Source organism: Schistosoma haematobium, chromosome ZW, assembly GCF_000699445.3.
Source record: "Schistosoma haematobium chromosome ZW, whole genome shotgun sequence".
Classification (NCBI taxonomy): Eukaryota; Metazoa; Platyhelminthes; class Trematoda; order Strigeidida; family Schistosomatidae; genus Schistosoma; species Schistosoma haematobium.
The window spans coordinates 14,594,487-14,613,374 of NC_067195.1; the positions used below are offsets into that span (position 1 = coordinate 14,594,487).

At 34.7% G+C, this 18,888-nt stretch overlaps 1 protein-coding gene across 2 annotated transcripts in view; it reads left to right on the forward strand.

The window, feature by feature from the left end:
* TMF1_1 (TATA element modulatory factor 1) overlaps nt 1-17,677 on the forward strand; it is a 44,011-nt gene extending 26,334 nt beyond the window's left edge. Inside the window, exons 10-17 of one of the 2 annotated variants that reach the window (XM_051210491.1) lie at nt 600-664; nt 2,861-3,068; nt 6,394-6,553; nt 7,544-9,353; nt 11,386-11,605; nt 13,471-13,573; nt 14,505-14,873; nt 16,101-17,677. In XM_051210491.1, coding sequence (XP_051070485.1) covers nt 600-664; nt 2,861-3,068; nt 6,394-6,553; nt 7,544-7,611 — 501 coding nt within the window. In that variant the 3' untranslated portion in view covers nt 7,612-9,353; nt 11,386-11,605; nt 13,471-13,573; nt 14,505-14,873; nt 16,101-17,677. The remainder of the gene's footprint in view (nt 1-599; nt 665-2,860; nt 3,069-6,393; nt 6,554-7,543; nt 9,354-11,385; nt 11,606-13,470; nt 13,574-14,504; nt 14,874-16,100) is intronic. The other variant, XM_051210492.1, reaches the window with a different exon arrangement.
* The last annotated feature ends 1,211 nt before the right edge of the window (nt 17,678-18,888 follow it).

Below are 18,888 nucleotides of genomic sequence, written 5' to 3' on the forward strand. Positions count from 1 at the left end.
GAGATATAAACCCGATATTATATTGTAGGTATCATTATCAAAGTTTGACTTGATAATTTCAAATAAATTGAGCAGTGGGTAGATTATTATAATAAAATTAATATATTTGTGATATCCCAATGAGTAGAAAAATTAAATGTTCTGACATTTTGTGATTCAGTGTAAATCACTTTTTCAGAGAATAAATAACCAAATCAAAATTAATACATGTTTAAATAGTACGATGGGACAACGCAAGGATGTTATGATCGCACATTAATATTCTTGTGTTGTTCCTTTGTACTATTTAAACTTGGATTAATTTTGATATGGTTATTTTTTCTCAAAATTTCAGAAAATTTAATTTTTCTACTCATTGGGATGTTACAAATATATATATTTATTTATACCGATATCATATTAACTAAAATGTTACACTGGGAATAGTAAAAAATGTCATAAATTGTTACACTGACATAGATAAAGCATGAACTCTCCTTCTTATCTCAAGTGATCAGTTTTCGACTGAAAATGTAAGAAAACAATGTATTTGTTTCATTTATTTAATATACATGAAATGCGGTACTACTAAGCAACATTTTTATGCATATACTAATTAGATTCAAATCAGTAAGAATGAAATTAAAATATCTGACCAAAAACAGGAACTGGAGACTCTCATCAAGTAAGTATGTTTTTATCCTAAATATACGTATTTGTACATGTAATACATATTATTGTATACTAAAAACACAGTTGGTAACTGTTATAATCTCTTTCTTACGGTTATGACCCAGCTATTCCTATTGCTAGTATTCTCGGACACCAGTACACTCGACAAGTCCCCAAACCAGAACACGGTTGAACAGGAAAGAGATTATATTCCAAATAACAAGGTTAGATGGAAGTAAGAAGCAAGTAAGAAGCACAATAGGGAAAACGTTAGTATATTTAAAGTTTTTACATGAGAAGATTCTAGAGTATTCTCCAACTCTCTCGTTGATATTTTTTACCATCTCGGCAATATATGAGTTTAGAGAATCGATTTGGTTAAGGGCGTAGCGTTTGAGAGTCTTTGCATTTGGTCGAACTCGAGAGCGACGTAAAGATTTCCAATACAACTTTGGATACGAGTTGGTTTCTATGCTCTCCTTTATAAAATCAACATTTGTCATCGCCTCACTGAGCCTTGCGCTATACTTCAGATACTCATTGAGAACCTTTAACGCAAATGCTTGCTCAGAACGTTTCAATATAGTGAAAATTCCCATTTTGCCATTTGGTAAATAAAGAAGGAACGAATTGAGCGAAGATATTTCTTTTCAATTAGTTTTTCATCATGGCTCTATACGTAACGTATCTACTCGATGAGTATTATATTATTATTAAAAAACGTATATATATTAGTGTAGAGCCATGATGAAAAACTAATTGAAAAGAAATTTCTTCGCTCAATTCGTTCCTTCTTTATTTACCAAATGGCAAAACGGGAATTTTCACTATTCTCCAACTATCGACTAGTGCTGATTGGATGAGAATTAGCCAATCAGCGCGCAGCAAAGCGATCGTGCATTGAACATGCTTTAATCCAGTCCTATGTCCCGCTAACAGTAACCATCACATGTCATATCGTCTTGTCTATTTTTAATCATATTTAATCGGTTAAGTATAAGCACCAGCCCAGATGACTGAACATCGTGGTAGAATATTTTTCTGTTATTTGAAGAAGAGCGACTGACTGAAAGCTCTGAATCTTGGCGTCGTAGTTATTAGGGTACATTAACAACACATCTGGGATGTCGGTCATTCCATGAGTAACTGATTAGTAGTGTCCCTTACTGTTACACTGGATGATGACTCATGCTTGAATCCTATAGGAAGCAGCAGTCCTTTTACCACGTCAGATAGGCTTGTCGATTGATCCACAAAAGCAACATACTCTGTATTTTCTGTTTTTTCCTTCAATTACCTGACATAAACACTCTTTGTTTCAATGGTTTTTTGCAAACAATTCAAAACAAAGGAATAAAAATGTATGTATGAAGGAATAATAAAAATCAAGGGCTTGAAGAAGAGTGCATGCATTTGTTCCGCTTTAATTGGTTCTTAGGCATATTACTAAATGTCTTTAACCACTGATTGTGGCTTTCACACTAATCCTAACCAAATTGTCTGTATCTAACAACATTACTCAAACCAACATTCAATGACTTGATAAACTGGTGGCACGTCTTAGTTGGGCCGCACCTAATTCTCTTTCATCTTACTCGCACACAAACTATCATTGTGTATTGAGATAGGTGGTGGTTAGAGATACGTAGTACACGTGCGAATCACTTCAGTTGACGAAGATCCACAGCCTCATCGACTGATGTTTCATGTTTGCCGAAGACTAACTTTTTCAGTCTTCATTCAGTCGTTTCATGATACACAAGCAATGCTTTTAAGAAACTTATGATCAAAACCTTTAGCCTATAGATTTACAATTTCACAGACCACATTTAACAGCTAGGGGGTAGTGTAGTATGAACTGATCTCCAGTATACATGCTCTTCGGTCATCAGACGGACATCTCAACTACGTCACAGATGACATAAGCTGAAGAAAACCAATCAGGCTTTCTAAATCACTTGATGAAATTCCCATACTAAGTGAAGTTGTGAGTATACTGAACTGCTTCAATCCTTATATTCAATGTATGCAATAATTTAGACCATTCCTAACGCATTCATTCTGAAGTATTTATCACCGTAAAACTGTTTTTGCTGACAAAACTATTTTACCAATTCAGGGCGTAACTTTGCTTTTAATTAGCAATCATAGCATTATTATTAAAAGTCTACAAATTTTACCTAATTCTCTTGCTTATCTTTTGTTTTAGTGAAAATTCAGAGTTGAAAGAACAGTTGAATCAAATTCACTGTCATTCACAAGCTGAAAGTCAATGTGTCGAAGATTTAGAAAAAGTAAAGGCTGAATGTGAAACCTTAAAACAGAAACTGAACAGCAATTCAAGAGATTTACGAGCATTTAAAACACAACATGAAGAACAAGCGATCAAATGGAGAGAAGAAATTCAGTATTACCAGGTTAACTTTCGGCTCTTGTTTTAACATCAAACAATTTATCGGTTTCATTTGAATAGGGTCTCAAGAACATGCTATTATTTTGTTAGGCGTGTGATGAAACATTCCTACATGTGATTCTGTTCACAAAAGCGTATCGATCGTCTAGTGAAAAGATATAACATAGACATTCAGTTACTTCGATTGGAATACGCTATGTAATGTTGAGGTTCTTGTAGATTACATATATAACAAAAACCACTAACAAATGCAATCATTGGAATTAAACTAGGCCTCTGATTAATTGGTTACTGTCTACATTCCGTTTAGATTATCAAAGTCAATAAACGGTATAATAATAATGTAATAATCTTCAGTTGCTACTACCTTGAAGTGGTGATCGGACTTTCCTACCGTAATGAACCAATCGAGCTATACTGGCTGAAATAATCGTTCCTCAGGGTCCTACCATACCAGATAGGTCGTTTAAAGAGCCGTAAGACTAAAAGCAGCAAACCCAAGGCGAAATCGTACTGCTGACTGTACAGAGGTGTGACAGCAGTAAGGTGTTTCCTTCAGATAACCAGCATAACAGCGATGCTGCCTTCTAACAAAGAAAGAGCGGGGCTAGAAAGGCTCGACCCTAGAAATGCACACTTCGTCTTATCTCACGAATTCCCGTCTCCGGTGATGAGGGTCCCAACAAGTACAGAGCTAACACAAAAATTACTCACAAGAAGCTCGTGTTTGACCCGCCTCGAGCAGTTGTCACTCGGGTACTGAGGTAACGTTCTCGGGTCACTAAGACCCACCCCTGATCGTATTTCGTTTTCAGGCACCTCAAGAAGAACCCTTCCACGGTGTGGGCAACCGGGAAGTGATAACTGCCCTCATACCTCTAACAGCATTCATAATCAGTTTCCCTCTTCAATTCCTATTATTCCTCCTATGTGGTTCTGAAAACGAGGCTGACCCAGATGTTGCTTGGAAAGATATACGAACAGCTGTGGAAACAGCAGTGACATCTATTAGTGGTTTGAACAATGGGGTTACAAAAACCGATGGATTTCTTCAAGGTCTGTTGCACTAATAGGTTCTCGTAAACCCATCACATCAGGCTCTGAGCACGATGATTATCGGGTGCCTAACAAAGACTCATGAAATGCAAACACGAGAAAATCGGGCTGGCTTCAGACCTGGTCATGGCTGTATCGACCACATATTCACCATTCGTCAGATTTCAGAACGCAGGCATGCTTATCGGCGTCCGACAATGGTGGTCTTCACTTAAAAGCAACATTCGACTCTATTGACCGAGAGTTTCTGTGGCAGTGTCTGTCATTGAAAGGTGTAGCTCAGAAGTACATAAACCATGTGAAGGCTCTTTACTCGATAACAACCAGTCGAGTCAGAGATTATGGCTAACTGTCATCTGATTTTACAACCTCAAGTGGTGTCTGGCAAGGCTGTCCACTATTTCCATTTTTGTTCAACTTCATCATAGACATACTGATGGAAATAACTTTCTCGCCGACTGGATTATCAGGAACTGATCTCCTACCAGGAGGTCTAATTATCGACTTAGAATATGCAGATGACATTTTCCTCTTTGGTGAAGACGTTGATGAAATGCAGTCTTTTGGTAGTACTGAGCAAGAATGCTAGGATGTTTGGGATGCGTTCCTACTCATCTAAATGCAAGTTGTTGCTTCAGAACTGGTCTACGTCAACACCTGAATTAAGGATAAGGAGTGAAGTAGTCGAACGAGTCGACAACTTCACTTGTCTTGGAAGTCTGATCATCCCTAATTGGTTGGTGTCTGGCGAAATCTCTGGAGGGACTCAGGAAGCTCGTTTGTTTTTTGCCAACTTACGTCACCTACGACGAAGGCGAGATATCCGTCTATCAATAAAAGGATGAGTATACTGCGCGACAGTTCGTTCTGTTTTACTTTAAGGCTGCGAAACATGGTCATTAAGCGTTGAAGATACTCGTAAGCTACAAGTATTTGACCACATATGCCTCAGAAATATTGCTGGCATCTGCTGGGATCACTGGGTAAGGAATAGTGGTTAGACGCTGGGGATTAGGGAATGATGGCAAATCAGTTTATGAGGTTGTGAATCTTCATCGACTGAGATGGTTGGTCCACGTGTTGCGTATGCCTGAACACCGATTACCACGACGCGCAATTCTGACTAGTGTTGGGGATGGTTGGAAGAAAGTTAGGGGCGGCCAAAACAAAATGTGGCGTCAGTCCATGTAGTCACCAACTCCTGGTCTGAAGCATGTTGATAGATGCAGACTACTTGGTTGGGGTACGCGTGACTATCGTAACCAATAGTTGGAGACTCTGTGTGACATGGCTCAGAATCGATCACAATAGTGCAGGTGTATACACTATTTGTCTTACCTAAAACCGCGAGTTTAAAATTGCTTTATACTTTTCTTTCTATGAAGTGAATCTTTCTCTCTGTATCATATCCTCATACTCAATTTTTCTTTTATATATTACTACCATTGAGGTAACTACTTTGAATTTGGTGGTTATCTTGTTGTGCTAATAAGGTGTGACAACTTGAACCGATGCATATATGCGCCTGCTCCTACGTTGGATGCTGGCTTAGAAATTAAGCATTCACGAGTCTGAATAAAGGTCTCATTCTTAATTTCCTGTATTTAAGGTTGTGATTGCGCACTAGTGAGTAGGCAATATTCACAGCGCGTGCTGTAGAATGAAAAAGCTTGATCTTCATAATCAGTCACATACGTCTTTAATATACATAATTTACCTTGGAGCTACATACTGAGCTGATCTCAACACGGTAATCGAACTAGAATACTCGGTACGTAAGTTTGTAATGCATTGACATTTGAATCAGATGTTACTGGAATCAGGTCTTGGATTGACCATCGAATCTGCTGTGCAGGTACATTTAGCTGACTGATTCCATTAATGAGTTAACGCATTGTTGTGACGTGTAACATCTGAAATTTGATACTGATACATAGTATGCTACGCGCTAACCTCCCTACTGACTAATTGAGTGAGAAAATACGCTGGGCTACCGAATAAAATGCTCAAATACTTATTCATATATATATAATCTAGCCACCGAATAATTATCCAATAATTATTTATGTAAAAACCATCCATAAATAATTCTTGACAGTTACTACCCATTTATTCTTCGTTCGGATATAACAAATTCGAATGAATATAACTGTTTTGGATATTTCAGCCATTTTTAAACTAATAGCATCAATAAACTGTTTACTCTCTCTCTCTCTCTCATATATATATATATATATATATATATATATATATATATATATATATCGTATTAGGGTTTATTGTCTGATGCCCAGTTGAAAATTGATCTATTGAATGAAACAACTACTACTGCAACGCAACCAATCATGAAACAATTAGAAATTCTTCAATCTAATTTCAATAATCAAGCATTTGAATGGGAAACAAAAGAAAGACAATTGAATAAATTATTAGGTGAGTGTTTCAGTTTGAGAAACATTTCAAAATAGATGTGTTATTTTAATACATTTGAGTATTTTTTGTATTTATAATTTTCTTCATAAGTGAACGAGATTTAAGCTATATGCCCACCCTGTGGTTCTAATGATGAACCGTTTGCTTCTTTTCAAAGCTGAAGGTTCGATTTTCAATCTTTGATGAGGTTCATTGGTGTGCACTGTCGAGGAGTCTTATCCTAGGATGAAACAGATGTCTAGTGCTCCATAATTCTCAATGTCACCCTAATTTAGATTAATCTATGGTGAATAAAATTTTTGAATCAGTCTTCACATATTCCTTTAAAATTGTTTATTTTCTGTGCTCGAACGTTTTAATATTAACACTAGTGTTGCATGTTGAAATTTTGTTTGGTTCGGCCTACATTGATTGATATTTACGAAGTACGAAGATTATTTTATGAAAAACGAAATTTAGTGTAGTGTCACTAGATGTTATTACCTGAAAGCAAAAATTTAATGATTGAGTCATAGTAGCTAATCAGGAAATTTTGAAGTTCATGAGGAAATACGAATTAGAAAAATCATGCTTGTAGTTATTGTTAAAGGAAAGAAAACTAACATTTATCAACGAAAATTAGCTAAATTTTAGTGTCCTTAACAAGAAGTAACATCACCTGTTGAACCTGGATCAAGGGACTTAATTTTAAAACTACTACTGACGTCCTTACGTCATTCCATCTACTTCATTTTAGGTAACCTGATTGTATTACTAATTCTTACTCTAAAATTGTAGCTCAAAGTTGATTTCGTAGAATCTTATACTTGATTACTGTGTCGTGTTTCAAATTTTTACGTTTTGTGCAGCTGCTGATCTAGGTCTCATTTTTTGACATTTGTTTGTTAAGAAGCTACCTTCATCTGTCATATTTGAATACGTTATCATTATTGGGCAGTTCGATCAGCATTAGTAATTGATCATTCAACTCGATTTATTTACTTTATTCAGTTTATCGTTTAAAGAAGGGTATTTGCTGCAAATATTATGGTGTGCGCTACTTATGCGGACCTATGTAAGTAGTATGTGAGAGGAATCGAACGTAGAATGCTTCTCAACAGAAGACTGAAATAAAGAAAAGAGGAAGGAAAATAGTGAGAAGTCGGTATAACAACAGAATTGGAAGAATGATGGAGTATGTAAAGGACAACTCAAGGAAAATGTACAAATGGTGTATTCAATGTATGAGTTTTATATTTTACAAAGGCACTGGCATTGCGATTTTGCATAAAAGAATAAATTGGTATACCGTATCTGAGTCTCCGTTCACTGCAATATCTTTTCAAAACCTTTGTTTAGTTGTTTGGATTAAAATGTGTGAAGAAATTTATATTTATGATAGGTGGTTTTTTAAAATGAACCTTGCTAGTGAGTACTGATACTAATTAAGTTTGAATTTATACCTATTATTATTTTTCAAAAGTATGCAGTTCACAATTATCGCCAGCTACCTAATTTGATGACCGTATTACATAAATTAGACAAAATGACAACACAGTGATTAATATTTAGTGGTCATCGTCTCAAAACTGTCGTAATTCTATTGTTTCTTATAAAAAGTATGATAACCATTTTTATTCTGTTTCGTTTCCTGCAAGTCCAATTTTAATGTCAAATACGAATCTATGGTAACTGTAAAACCTTACTAGCAATTTGTTAAGGACACATTTTAACTATCTTGAATCTATTGGATTTTGCACTTACATTGTTGTAAGCTTTTCTTAATTGTAAGAAATAGATAATCACTTTCATTTAAAAACTTGAACACGATATTCAAATATCCATTATGAACGAATTGTATTAGGCTCTGTCTTTTCAGAGGTAACTTTTTTCATTATATGCTCTATTTTTTGTGAGTGATCCATGGAATGAATTTTGTTATGTTCGTTATTTATTAAAAGCAGGAAGAGTGATATTCTGAGCAAAAATTAAATTTGTTTGCTGAATTTCTAGTAGTGACTTACAAAACTGATATAATTATTGGCGTTTGGTGGAGACTGTTGAATTGTATGGTTTGAATCACAGAATGATATTAATTAGACGTTCGTTGAAAATCTAAAAGTACCGGACAGCTGTTTCAATTTAGTAATACTCCTCAACAGGAGTCGAAAACAGGATCTTCAGATCTCGAAGCAAGAATTCACCTTTCAGACCCTTTGGTTATTTCACTAGATAAAAACGTCTTCTTCTGGCTCTTAATCTCGTCTTTTATTTCAGTTCGTTCGGAGGATTGATTCAATTTTTGATCTCATGATGGTGTATCATTGAATCATATCTTATCATTGTATATGATCAGTCGAGCAGTATTGTAATGATTCATTTTCACACCTCGAACCGTCTGTCTATTATTCATCAGGTCATAATCCATGGTAAAAAAAAGTGTCTAAAAAGTTATACTTGATATTAAAATTCACTGCATTCAAGTAAGATTTTCTTTTTCAAGCTAACTTCCTTTTTTATGTCTCTGCACATCAAGATACAGTGTCCTAAGATTTACACTAACATGTGCAATAAAATCTATCATCGAATATTATTTATGGGTTTGTTTCAATTTTTTCTCATGTTTAGCTGAATATAAACTTACAGCCGATAATGCTCAAACGTCTGAAGAATCATGGAGAAGTCAGCTTCAAATAGCAGAGGATAATTTAGCAATGGCTAGATTAGAATTGAATTCCTTAAAGCAGAAATATGTTGATTTGCAAAAAATATTTACAGCAGAACAAGAAAAATCACAGGGTAGCATGTTCGATTTACAAGAGTAGGTATATGGTTTTTTTTCAAAACGATTTTCAATTACGTAATGGTTTGCTGTATTTTTCCCAAATTTAAACAATCAAAAATGTCGAATTTATTACTGTCTTTTAAATTAAATGAGGATAAATAAATTAACATTAGATAAAGGAATGAATAAGTTTAAGAAAATCGAAAGCGTTTTAAACATTTAACAAAAGTTTCATCTAACACATAAAGTTCATATATAAATCATTATAAGCAAAGATGGATAGTGGCTAGCGGTGGAATCCAGGACGCGCGTTCCGTTCTACTTGCGACTCGTCAGCTGGATGTACATGCATCAGAGTTGACGTTCACTCTGGGGCTCGAACCCAGTACTGCTCGCTTCAAACGCCAACGCGTTATCCACTTAGCTACTGAGTCCTGATAGCCACTTGCTTGTGCAATGGAGTGAAGTTTAATTCACTTGATATTGTTTTTACTTGAATCTTCCCATTGATGTTTAGGACTGCAATTGATCAGTCTCTTATTGGCATATGTGCATACTGTGCGTATTGCCTAAAAATCAATGGAAAGATCCATGTAAAAACAATACCAAGTGAATCATACATAAATCAGTTATCAAACATGGTGACCGTCCAACATGTTCAGTCATTTGAAGCTTGAAACGTAAAACAATGAATTACAACTCATTGGTTTAAGGATGTATGTTTACCGTTAGGTCAGTAGGTCTTCAGTTCTGTCCTTGACGGAGTCATGGGTGAACACAACTGATGTTTTTTAACCCCGGATGAGAATGCTATTCAATGTCTTATTATTTTGTACAATCCCCTGGTCCAAAAACACTATGATGTAAATTATTCTCAAAGTTACGACTTTTTATATGAATGTTGGAAAACTTACAAGGTAGTAGAAATAATTACATTGATTTTAAATCCCTAAGATATCAGCTAACGGAAGAAAGATGAGAGCTTTCAAATGTCTCATCATATTCAGTGAAATTGGTCATTGAGGATATGACTTTTAAACATCATATTTGTCTATAATCCAAAGATATATCGATATATGTGTACGGAACTCCTGTTTCAATGATTTAAGCGCTCTGTTTTCAACCATTGGTTCATTTCCGCAAGATTATCTTAACCAGTGATTTGACTCGAAATCGATTATAATGACTCAGATGCATTCACTCAGTCACATCCCTTAAATTTTGAGTTTGTATATGCCTAGTGTTTTTTCACCGTTGTTGATAATTTGGCTGTTTCTCCTACTCTCTCATCTGTATTGATACTTCCATGTTTCTCTGTGCTTGTTATGCTATGGCAACTTCAATCAGTGTACCAGGTCGTACTATGCGTGTGACCGGCTATTTGTTCACTGATTCATTAAAATGATTAGAAGCCATTGTTAGAATACGCTAATAATTCATCTTTCTTCCCTACAAAGGAACCGTAAAATACTTTCGAACACATTTAGCTTGTATACACCCTTATTGATTACTTGTTGATTCCAAACAGCTGTTATGATTGTTTTTGTTAAGCGCAGAAATTGCTATTAGTTTTGGCGTACTTTATAGAATTTCACACAATTCCAAGTTTGCTTCTAATCACATAGGTAACGCAAGATTCTTATCACATTATGGTGCCTTAAAGAGTAAATCTTCAGCTGTTTATTCACCTCTTCATTTATGCACTATTTAAGCGTCATCGATTAGTTGGAGTCTGGAAACCATGTGCGAAATTGATGTAGCAAATTTTAAGTGCATCACCCAAAACAGTCACATATTTATTTCAGTATTTCTTTATATTGGATGTCTTATTTAAAACAATACCTTAATGCATGATATTGTTACCATTTTTACTACTTTGGCATTTGTCTCACCGTATTGATATTATGTGACAACTTCAACCAATGCACATATATCTCAGGTTATACGTTTTAATATCTCACTGATTCCCGATTTTAGTTTAGTTACGAAATAAAATATAGGTAATCGTATGATGTCATTATTCAATAAACTTTCTTTTTTTCCACTGTATTTTTCGAATGTTTTATAGATTAACTGTCAAACTGGAAACATCTAAATCTGAAATGAATGAATTTCTTTCTCGTATAAGTGAATTACAACAAACATTGTTATCTGAAGAGCAACGTTATAAAGCATTAGAAGCAGTGAATAATAATTTATGCTTGCAACTAGAAGAAATGAAATTGGCAAAAGACCAACTTGTGGCAAATAAGGTCATCGATCAACCATTGAATTCACATTCACTTGACGTATGTTTATATATATATATATATAATGCAGATCATTATTCTAGTTTATCTATACTTTTTACACATATAACTTCACTGAACCATTTCTGTTTGTGTATATACTTCGTTTTCATGAATTCAATCATTGTGAGTAGATTTTTATTATAGATATCTTCTTCAACATTTCAGTTTGAAAAAAATTAACTATTCTAGCCTGATTATACATTTGACTAGGTATATTTTTAAATTACTCTTTATGTAAGTGGGTATAAGAAATTATGTTAGATATGCCTAGAAGTTATTTCATCTGTGAAATTCCTGTTTAGTTAGTACATTATAAAATAAGTCACATGTGTTCAGTAATCGAACCTCTGTCGCCTGTTTGTTGAAAGGAAGTTATTTATTAATCCCTAATGAAATTCCTGATTAGTTTGAATTATTGTTATTGTTTCTAATTATGAAATGTCTCTGTAGTTTGCCCTATAAAACATGACGTCCCAAGTTAGAAAACACACGTGTAGTTTAAACGTATTCTATCATAGATTTTCCAACTTGTTATTTTTCTATGATTGGATCCTTGCGTTCCTTAATACACCATTCTAGTGAAAGATAACTTGTAATCACAAAACTAAGGATAGCCTAATCCACACATAATATTGATCTAAGTTGTATACGAACATACCAATTTTTCGCTTAGAGTTCACCATATCTTTAACATCATGGTTTCAATTCTTTTATGACTGATTTCTTTCTTTTATCTCTACATTTTCACACTTAGTGTAATAATTTAGTCACGATGTATCATAATATTTCTATTATTACAATTCTAGTATTTTCAAACATTATCTATTCCTCGTATTCGATGTTCAATAATGGTTCGTTGTTTAATGAACTGTTAGAAGTAATGTGTAAGAAAAAGTATTCAGGTCAAATTTGGAGAAAGAAACAACTTACAAACACTCAGAATTAAGTCAGTTAGAGGGAATGTATAGTACAAACATATTTTATATCTCTTTAGGAAGTCTTTTTAACCGATGACATCCATGCAATGATTTAGCGTCTATAAATGTAAAATAATATAAGAAAATAATCGAATCATTCATAAAAATTATGTCATACTGACTGGATTGTTTAATTATGAAACTTTCGTTGTTGTTCTGGACAACATCATCAGCGCTTAATTCATACAAAATTTCAAGTTATTTATTATTCATTGAGAGATAGTGTTGGATGTTGATTTTCCTATTTTTCATTTACGTACAAAATTTGATTATATATAAACCAGTAATTTGAAGTTTGTGTTCTTGTCTGAGTATGCTTTATAGCATTTTGAAACACACCAATTTAAAGCGCAATGAATAAGCGATGAAAGCACTTATTCTCAGATCCACACCTTGTTACAATTTGTTTTTTTTCTGAACAGCCAATTAAGATCGCTAGCTTTTATGGAAACGGTCTGCTTCAAAGCTTAGCACATTAAACTGTGCACAGTAAAACGATTAAGTTGTCAATCACTTTCACTAAGTAGAAGCAGCCTTCATCTGGTCTGTTTTCTAAAGTTTAAATTGGTTTGGCTTCATTATATATGTTAATCGTAGCTGAAAAATAACCGATAAAGTTTAATAATTTGTATTATTAATGTGCTGAAATCTCCTTAGCTTAAATTTCGGTAGACTGGCTTATAAAGAGTTGCAGTGATATTGTTGACAATGTGTATTCGATCGAATGGTCAGTTCTTGAAAACTCCCAAATATCTGAACAATAAGCGCTCATCATGTACGGATCGATTTTCAGTTTGTTGTTTATTATTACAATACGAATTATTATAAGACAACCAAAGCATTAACAGTATGTTTGAATTCTTGATTACCTTTTCCGTTTTTCAGAGAAAATCTCCATTCAACAATGAAGTAGCCAGTATTCCAAAAACATTTCAATTTCAGTCTGATATGGTCAATCAAGCTTCTATGGAATATTTTCAAGTAAGAAGTAATTATAATATGGAATCTTAGCCTTTGTTTGAGGTTTATGTTTACCATTTAACCACTTTTTTATTCTCTGTAATCGTTTTACTAACCTGAATAATATACAGTAATTGGAATCAAATACTTAGGTTGTCGAAATGCGTTTGATCCAAGCTTTGTGAGAGTTGTTATTTGTTGTCAAGGCGCGAATCCGCAATCACTAGAGAACTGATACTCTTTTATAGTCGTCAACCTATTAAACTACTTCACCGTCAGTGGTCAGGATAGACGTTATTTGAGACTAATTTTAAAGCAAATGTTTTCATTCATAGTTAAAGAAATGCATCCAAAACATTTTTAAATTTTCACTCAAAAGTCTCGGAATACTACATTTTCTCAGTGTCTTTATCAATCGGAAGTATGTCATGTATGTATTCTTAGCCTACTGACGATTCTCTAGGTAGTAGATTATTACACTTAAGGTCAGAAGGAGTATTTTCTTTAGGATCATACCTGTAACAAAATTAAATTATATTGGGGAGAAGAATAGTCCTGACAATAGAACTTGGTGAAGTTTCACAGATATTGATCGATAACTTCCAACATGAAGAATAAGTTTTACTACTGAGGCTTTTTCTGAAAGATTTCAATTATTATGATGAGTCATTATAATATGGCTCATTCGCATCGTGTATTCATGAATAATCAGTTGTGGTACGTCATTGATATTATTTTATTTGTTGGGTTCTATTGAAACCACGCACCGAGCTAAATTAGACCACCATTGAGAACCTAGAACTGCTGGGTGGCGATTTTGTCCTAGCATAAATGTCCTCGGGATTAGGCATCTAAGACCCCATACGCGGGATCTCTAATGATCATGAAACTTAAAGGAATTTTATTAAACATGGATTCTTTATTCTCATTTAATTTAAAACAACTTTACTGTTTTATAGTCTCATCTACATTTGCGCGAAGGTGAATGTGCTCATTTGAAACGTGAAATTGAACAATTAACAGCCACACAAGAGAAGTTATTAACTGAAGTTGCTAAACAAACAGCTCGAGCTGAGAAATACGAAAAGTTAGCAGGTGTAAAATATACAAACCATGTAAATAGAACTTTATCACAATCAGATCCCTTTGCTCCTACTACAAATAATTACCGTAATCATAATATTGGCGATGTAATTGATGACAATGATCCTACAATGGAATTACAACAACGTTATGAAACTTTATTGATTTTATGCGGTAAATTAACGGAAGAAAATAATGAACTTAAATTGGATTTAGCTGATGTTAAAGAAATGTATAGAGCGCAGGTAAGCAATTATTGATGTAGTTTTATTTATTTGTTTTATGAACTCTTGATCCGATTTCTTAACATTTTTCTGATAGCTCAGAATAAATCTAGTTGGCGACTCGAACACGAAAGAAACGGCGCAAAGTGAAAATAAGAACTTTTCTCCACAGTTAAAGTATGCGCAGATAATCGTGCTTGTTTGAGCTATATAACTTGACTTTAACTGTCTGGAAAGCTCTGGAAGTATGCTGAACATAGCAATAAAAATGTAACTGTCCAACCGAAAACTCGACACGTGATTTACTATCTTTCTAGATGTTTCGAAGAAACTTTCGCTCAGTCCTGATCGTGCAAAATGTTTCTAAGCATTGTCTGGATCCCTGTTAACTTTCCCGAAAAGTATTTTGGAGCTCTCCAACAGAAGTTTTGTGTTTTAGAGATGGGTGACAGGAAATCCTGTTTAAGCTATGTGTCGTGCTAGTTGGGGCTGCCAGGCGTTTCCGGAATTCTGATGGAACTGATGCTCACTGTAGGGTGCTAATCTCTAGGTGTCACATTACAAATTAGTCGTTGAAATTCGGCCAACCTTAAGGACTAGACAAATATGATATTTATCACTTCTCAGTTATAAACCAATGTAAAATTACCAGTTTTACAGAGTCATTGTCTGTCTAAAATGGTCAGTGGTTACTCCCCAGACTGTGAGACTGGGGACGTGGATTCGGATTCTTCAGAGAACATCAGCTCCGTCAAGGTTCTAAGTACACTTTGCTGACCAGTACCGTTTAGCTCAAAACCTATGTTCAGGGTTTTCTTTAATCACCTTCGACCAAATAAACATTTCAGCACTGCTTTGACACATACTGCTTCATGAGGTCTGTCCTTACAATCTGACTGTCGAAACTTCGAAATAGGTAAAGCGGAGTATGGGTGTTTGACTTTATCAACTAGAAAATACGTAATTGAGTGATTTTAATAGGTTTCCAGTTCTCATACATTTTATGTCAACTTCATATATGAACAGTTTAGCAACGTGGTCAACATATCCATGTAATTGACTTGGTACATTGGTTAGTGATATTGTCTAGTAGTTACCCGAACGGAAACCGAATTCTTTACGTATGAAGTCACGAGTTGTGACGTTTATGTAAATTTTGGATGAACTATGTTGTTTACCTCAGTTATTTATATATTTCGTTGATGCATTACTTAATATCGTTATTTATTTGCCTATAATTTTTTGTAGATTGATATGCTTTTAAAAAGTCAATAGTTCTATCACCTCAGTTCGCTGATTGTCTGTGATATTCAATGAATTAAATGCATAATTTAATGTTACTCCGTAAATGAATTTACACTGTTTCCAAGACGTGTTATGTGTTATCTTTTTTTACAAAAAGCGATGCACAATGTATTTGTTTGTAAATTAACTTATGATTTCAGAAAAAACTAAGCGTAGTTCTATGTTTGATTCTACTAAACTTTTGTATTCAGTTTCGCAGTGTTATAAGTTATAATGAGAATTTCTTCGTTTCTGTCAGTTTTATTGTGAATAGTGGTCATGTTATTTCCACTCTCTTTTTCTGTTAGTTTTTTAAAACTGCGCTTGATTACTTTTTAATTATAACACTTTTTCGAGGAAACGTTTACATTGATTCAAACGCTTAAAACGTTGTATTCCAAAATCTACATTATTTTCGAATATTTAATTTCTATTTATTCTCCTTAGTTTATCGGTAATTGTTCGTCTTGAACGAGTCTCTAATATCAGGAGCAAACAATTTGGAATATAATTGGTGTATATAAATACCAGGTGGTTGCTTAGATAAAGTAAATTACTAGGTGTCAGTTTGATCAGAGTAGGTGTTTGAATGATTTGGTAGATTTGGCAGCACTAGTTACGATAACATGGATGGGCAATTTATGCATTCATATTCAGGTTATGCTAGTCTTCTGTCAACTTTCAGAAGCAACCTCTTGGTTAGGGTAAATGCTAATGTGAGCTTTAAACCTTGACGCGAACTTAGATAGATTCTCTGTCATTTACTGTGTAGTCACGCCAACAGGGACACTAGATTCTGTGTATAAACGTGGGACACTAATGTAATATTTTACGCAAATGCAGGAGCAACGAGTGTTAAACCACGACAACTTTTACGTCCGTTTTATTTTTTTGGGATGACGGCGATACACACTGGGACAATTAGTATTGAACAAATTGACGCGATCGAGACAGGTTGCCTTATTTCCTCCTGACAGAATAAAAGAAAAGGTCTTAGTGTAAAGCTACTAAAGATATTGCCTGTTCCACATATCGACAAGGATGTGTAAGAAGATATTTAGATATCTGCTTGTACTTGTATTTATGCAAAACCTAGGTTACTCTGTATGTAGGAGGTCAGTTCTGTCCTGAGAATCCTGACGTGTTCATATCATCATAGGTGCTTTGACATCATAGGAACTTTTATATCCGGTGAAGATTAAATAACAGGTAACTTCCGAGGACTATTCATGGACTAATATTCTATAAACATTCTTATTGTATAACTACTCAACAATTTTACTATGTATATTTATATTCCTTTTATGATAAGCTTTATTTTGACCTTGTTATGACCTTGGATGTCTTGTTTTGCTACCACGCGACCTATCGACCAATCCGAATACGACTTATACGGATCTTTACACTAGGCCAACCAATGACGTTCAACCGGTGCGGGCAGTCTAGCGTCCTTACTGGTCCTATGTCCTCCGAGCCCTTCCACTTGAGTCCAGAACACAATACCAGCTTCGAATCAGAGCAGATCGTTTATTTCAGGCATACTTGGTTTATATATCAATCACACAGACCGCAACGTACCATAAAATAGGAAATAATATTTGTACACAAATAAGCCCAAAAGTGTCTGTGAATGTGGGAGGCAGTAGTTAATAAACTGAACATAACTTAAGAACCGTAAATCGTACAATAATAAATTATAGGCCAAAATAAAGCTTGTCATAAGAGGGATATAAATATACGTAATGTAATTGTTGAATAATTATACAATAAGAATATTTATAGAATATTAGTCCATTAATAGTCCTCGGGAGCTACCTGTAATTTAATCTCCACTCGGATATAACAGACCTATAATTTATTATTGTACGATTTACGGTTCTTAAGTTATGTTCAGTTTATTAACTACTGCCTCCCACATTCACAGACACTTTTGGGCTTATTTGTGTACAAATATTATTTCCTATTTTATGGTACGTTGCGGTCTGTGTGATTGATATATAAACCAAGTATGCCTGAAATAAACGATCTGCTCTGATTCGAAGCTGGTATTGTGTTCTGGACTCAAGTGGAAGGGCTCGGAGGACATATAGGACCAGTAAGGACGCTAGACTGCCCGCACCGGTTGAACGTCATTGGTTGGCCTAGTGTAAAGATCCGTATAAGTCGTATTCGGATTGGTCGATAGGTCGCGTGGTAGCAAAACAAGACATCCAAGGTCATAACAATTGGCGACGGGGATTTTGGCAACAACGAAAAAATAATAATACGACAAGTGGTGACTCAGATTTTGGAAATAAATTAGCTGTAATAATTGCCGGTGATTTTTGGAGTTAATATTATTATTGGCACAAAAAATGTCGATTTCTTTAGAACAGTTGCAGTTAATATTACAGCTACAGCACCAGCAGATGTTAGCCTTCCAACAACAACAGAACCAGCAGATGTTAGCCTTCCAACAACAACAGAACCAGCAGATATTAGCCTTCCAACAACAACTATTTGAAACAGTTTTGGGCAGACTTTTCATTCAACCAGAAAATAAGGGATCTATTTATGTTGCAGATAATGGTGCAGCAATGGACAATTCAGAAGCATATCCTGTGGAGGATTCACATCCCTTTACACCTGAATCAGAACGTAATATTTGTAACGTATCCGGCTCACAGCAAGAAAATACTGTTCTAAATGCTCATGAAGTTGTGACAATACCAGATGATCAAGAACCAGATCCTGTAGATGAAGCCCGGAGTCC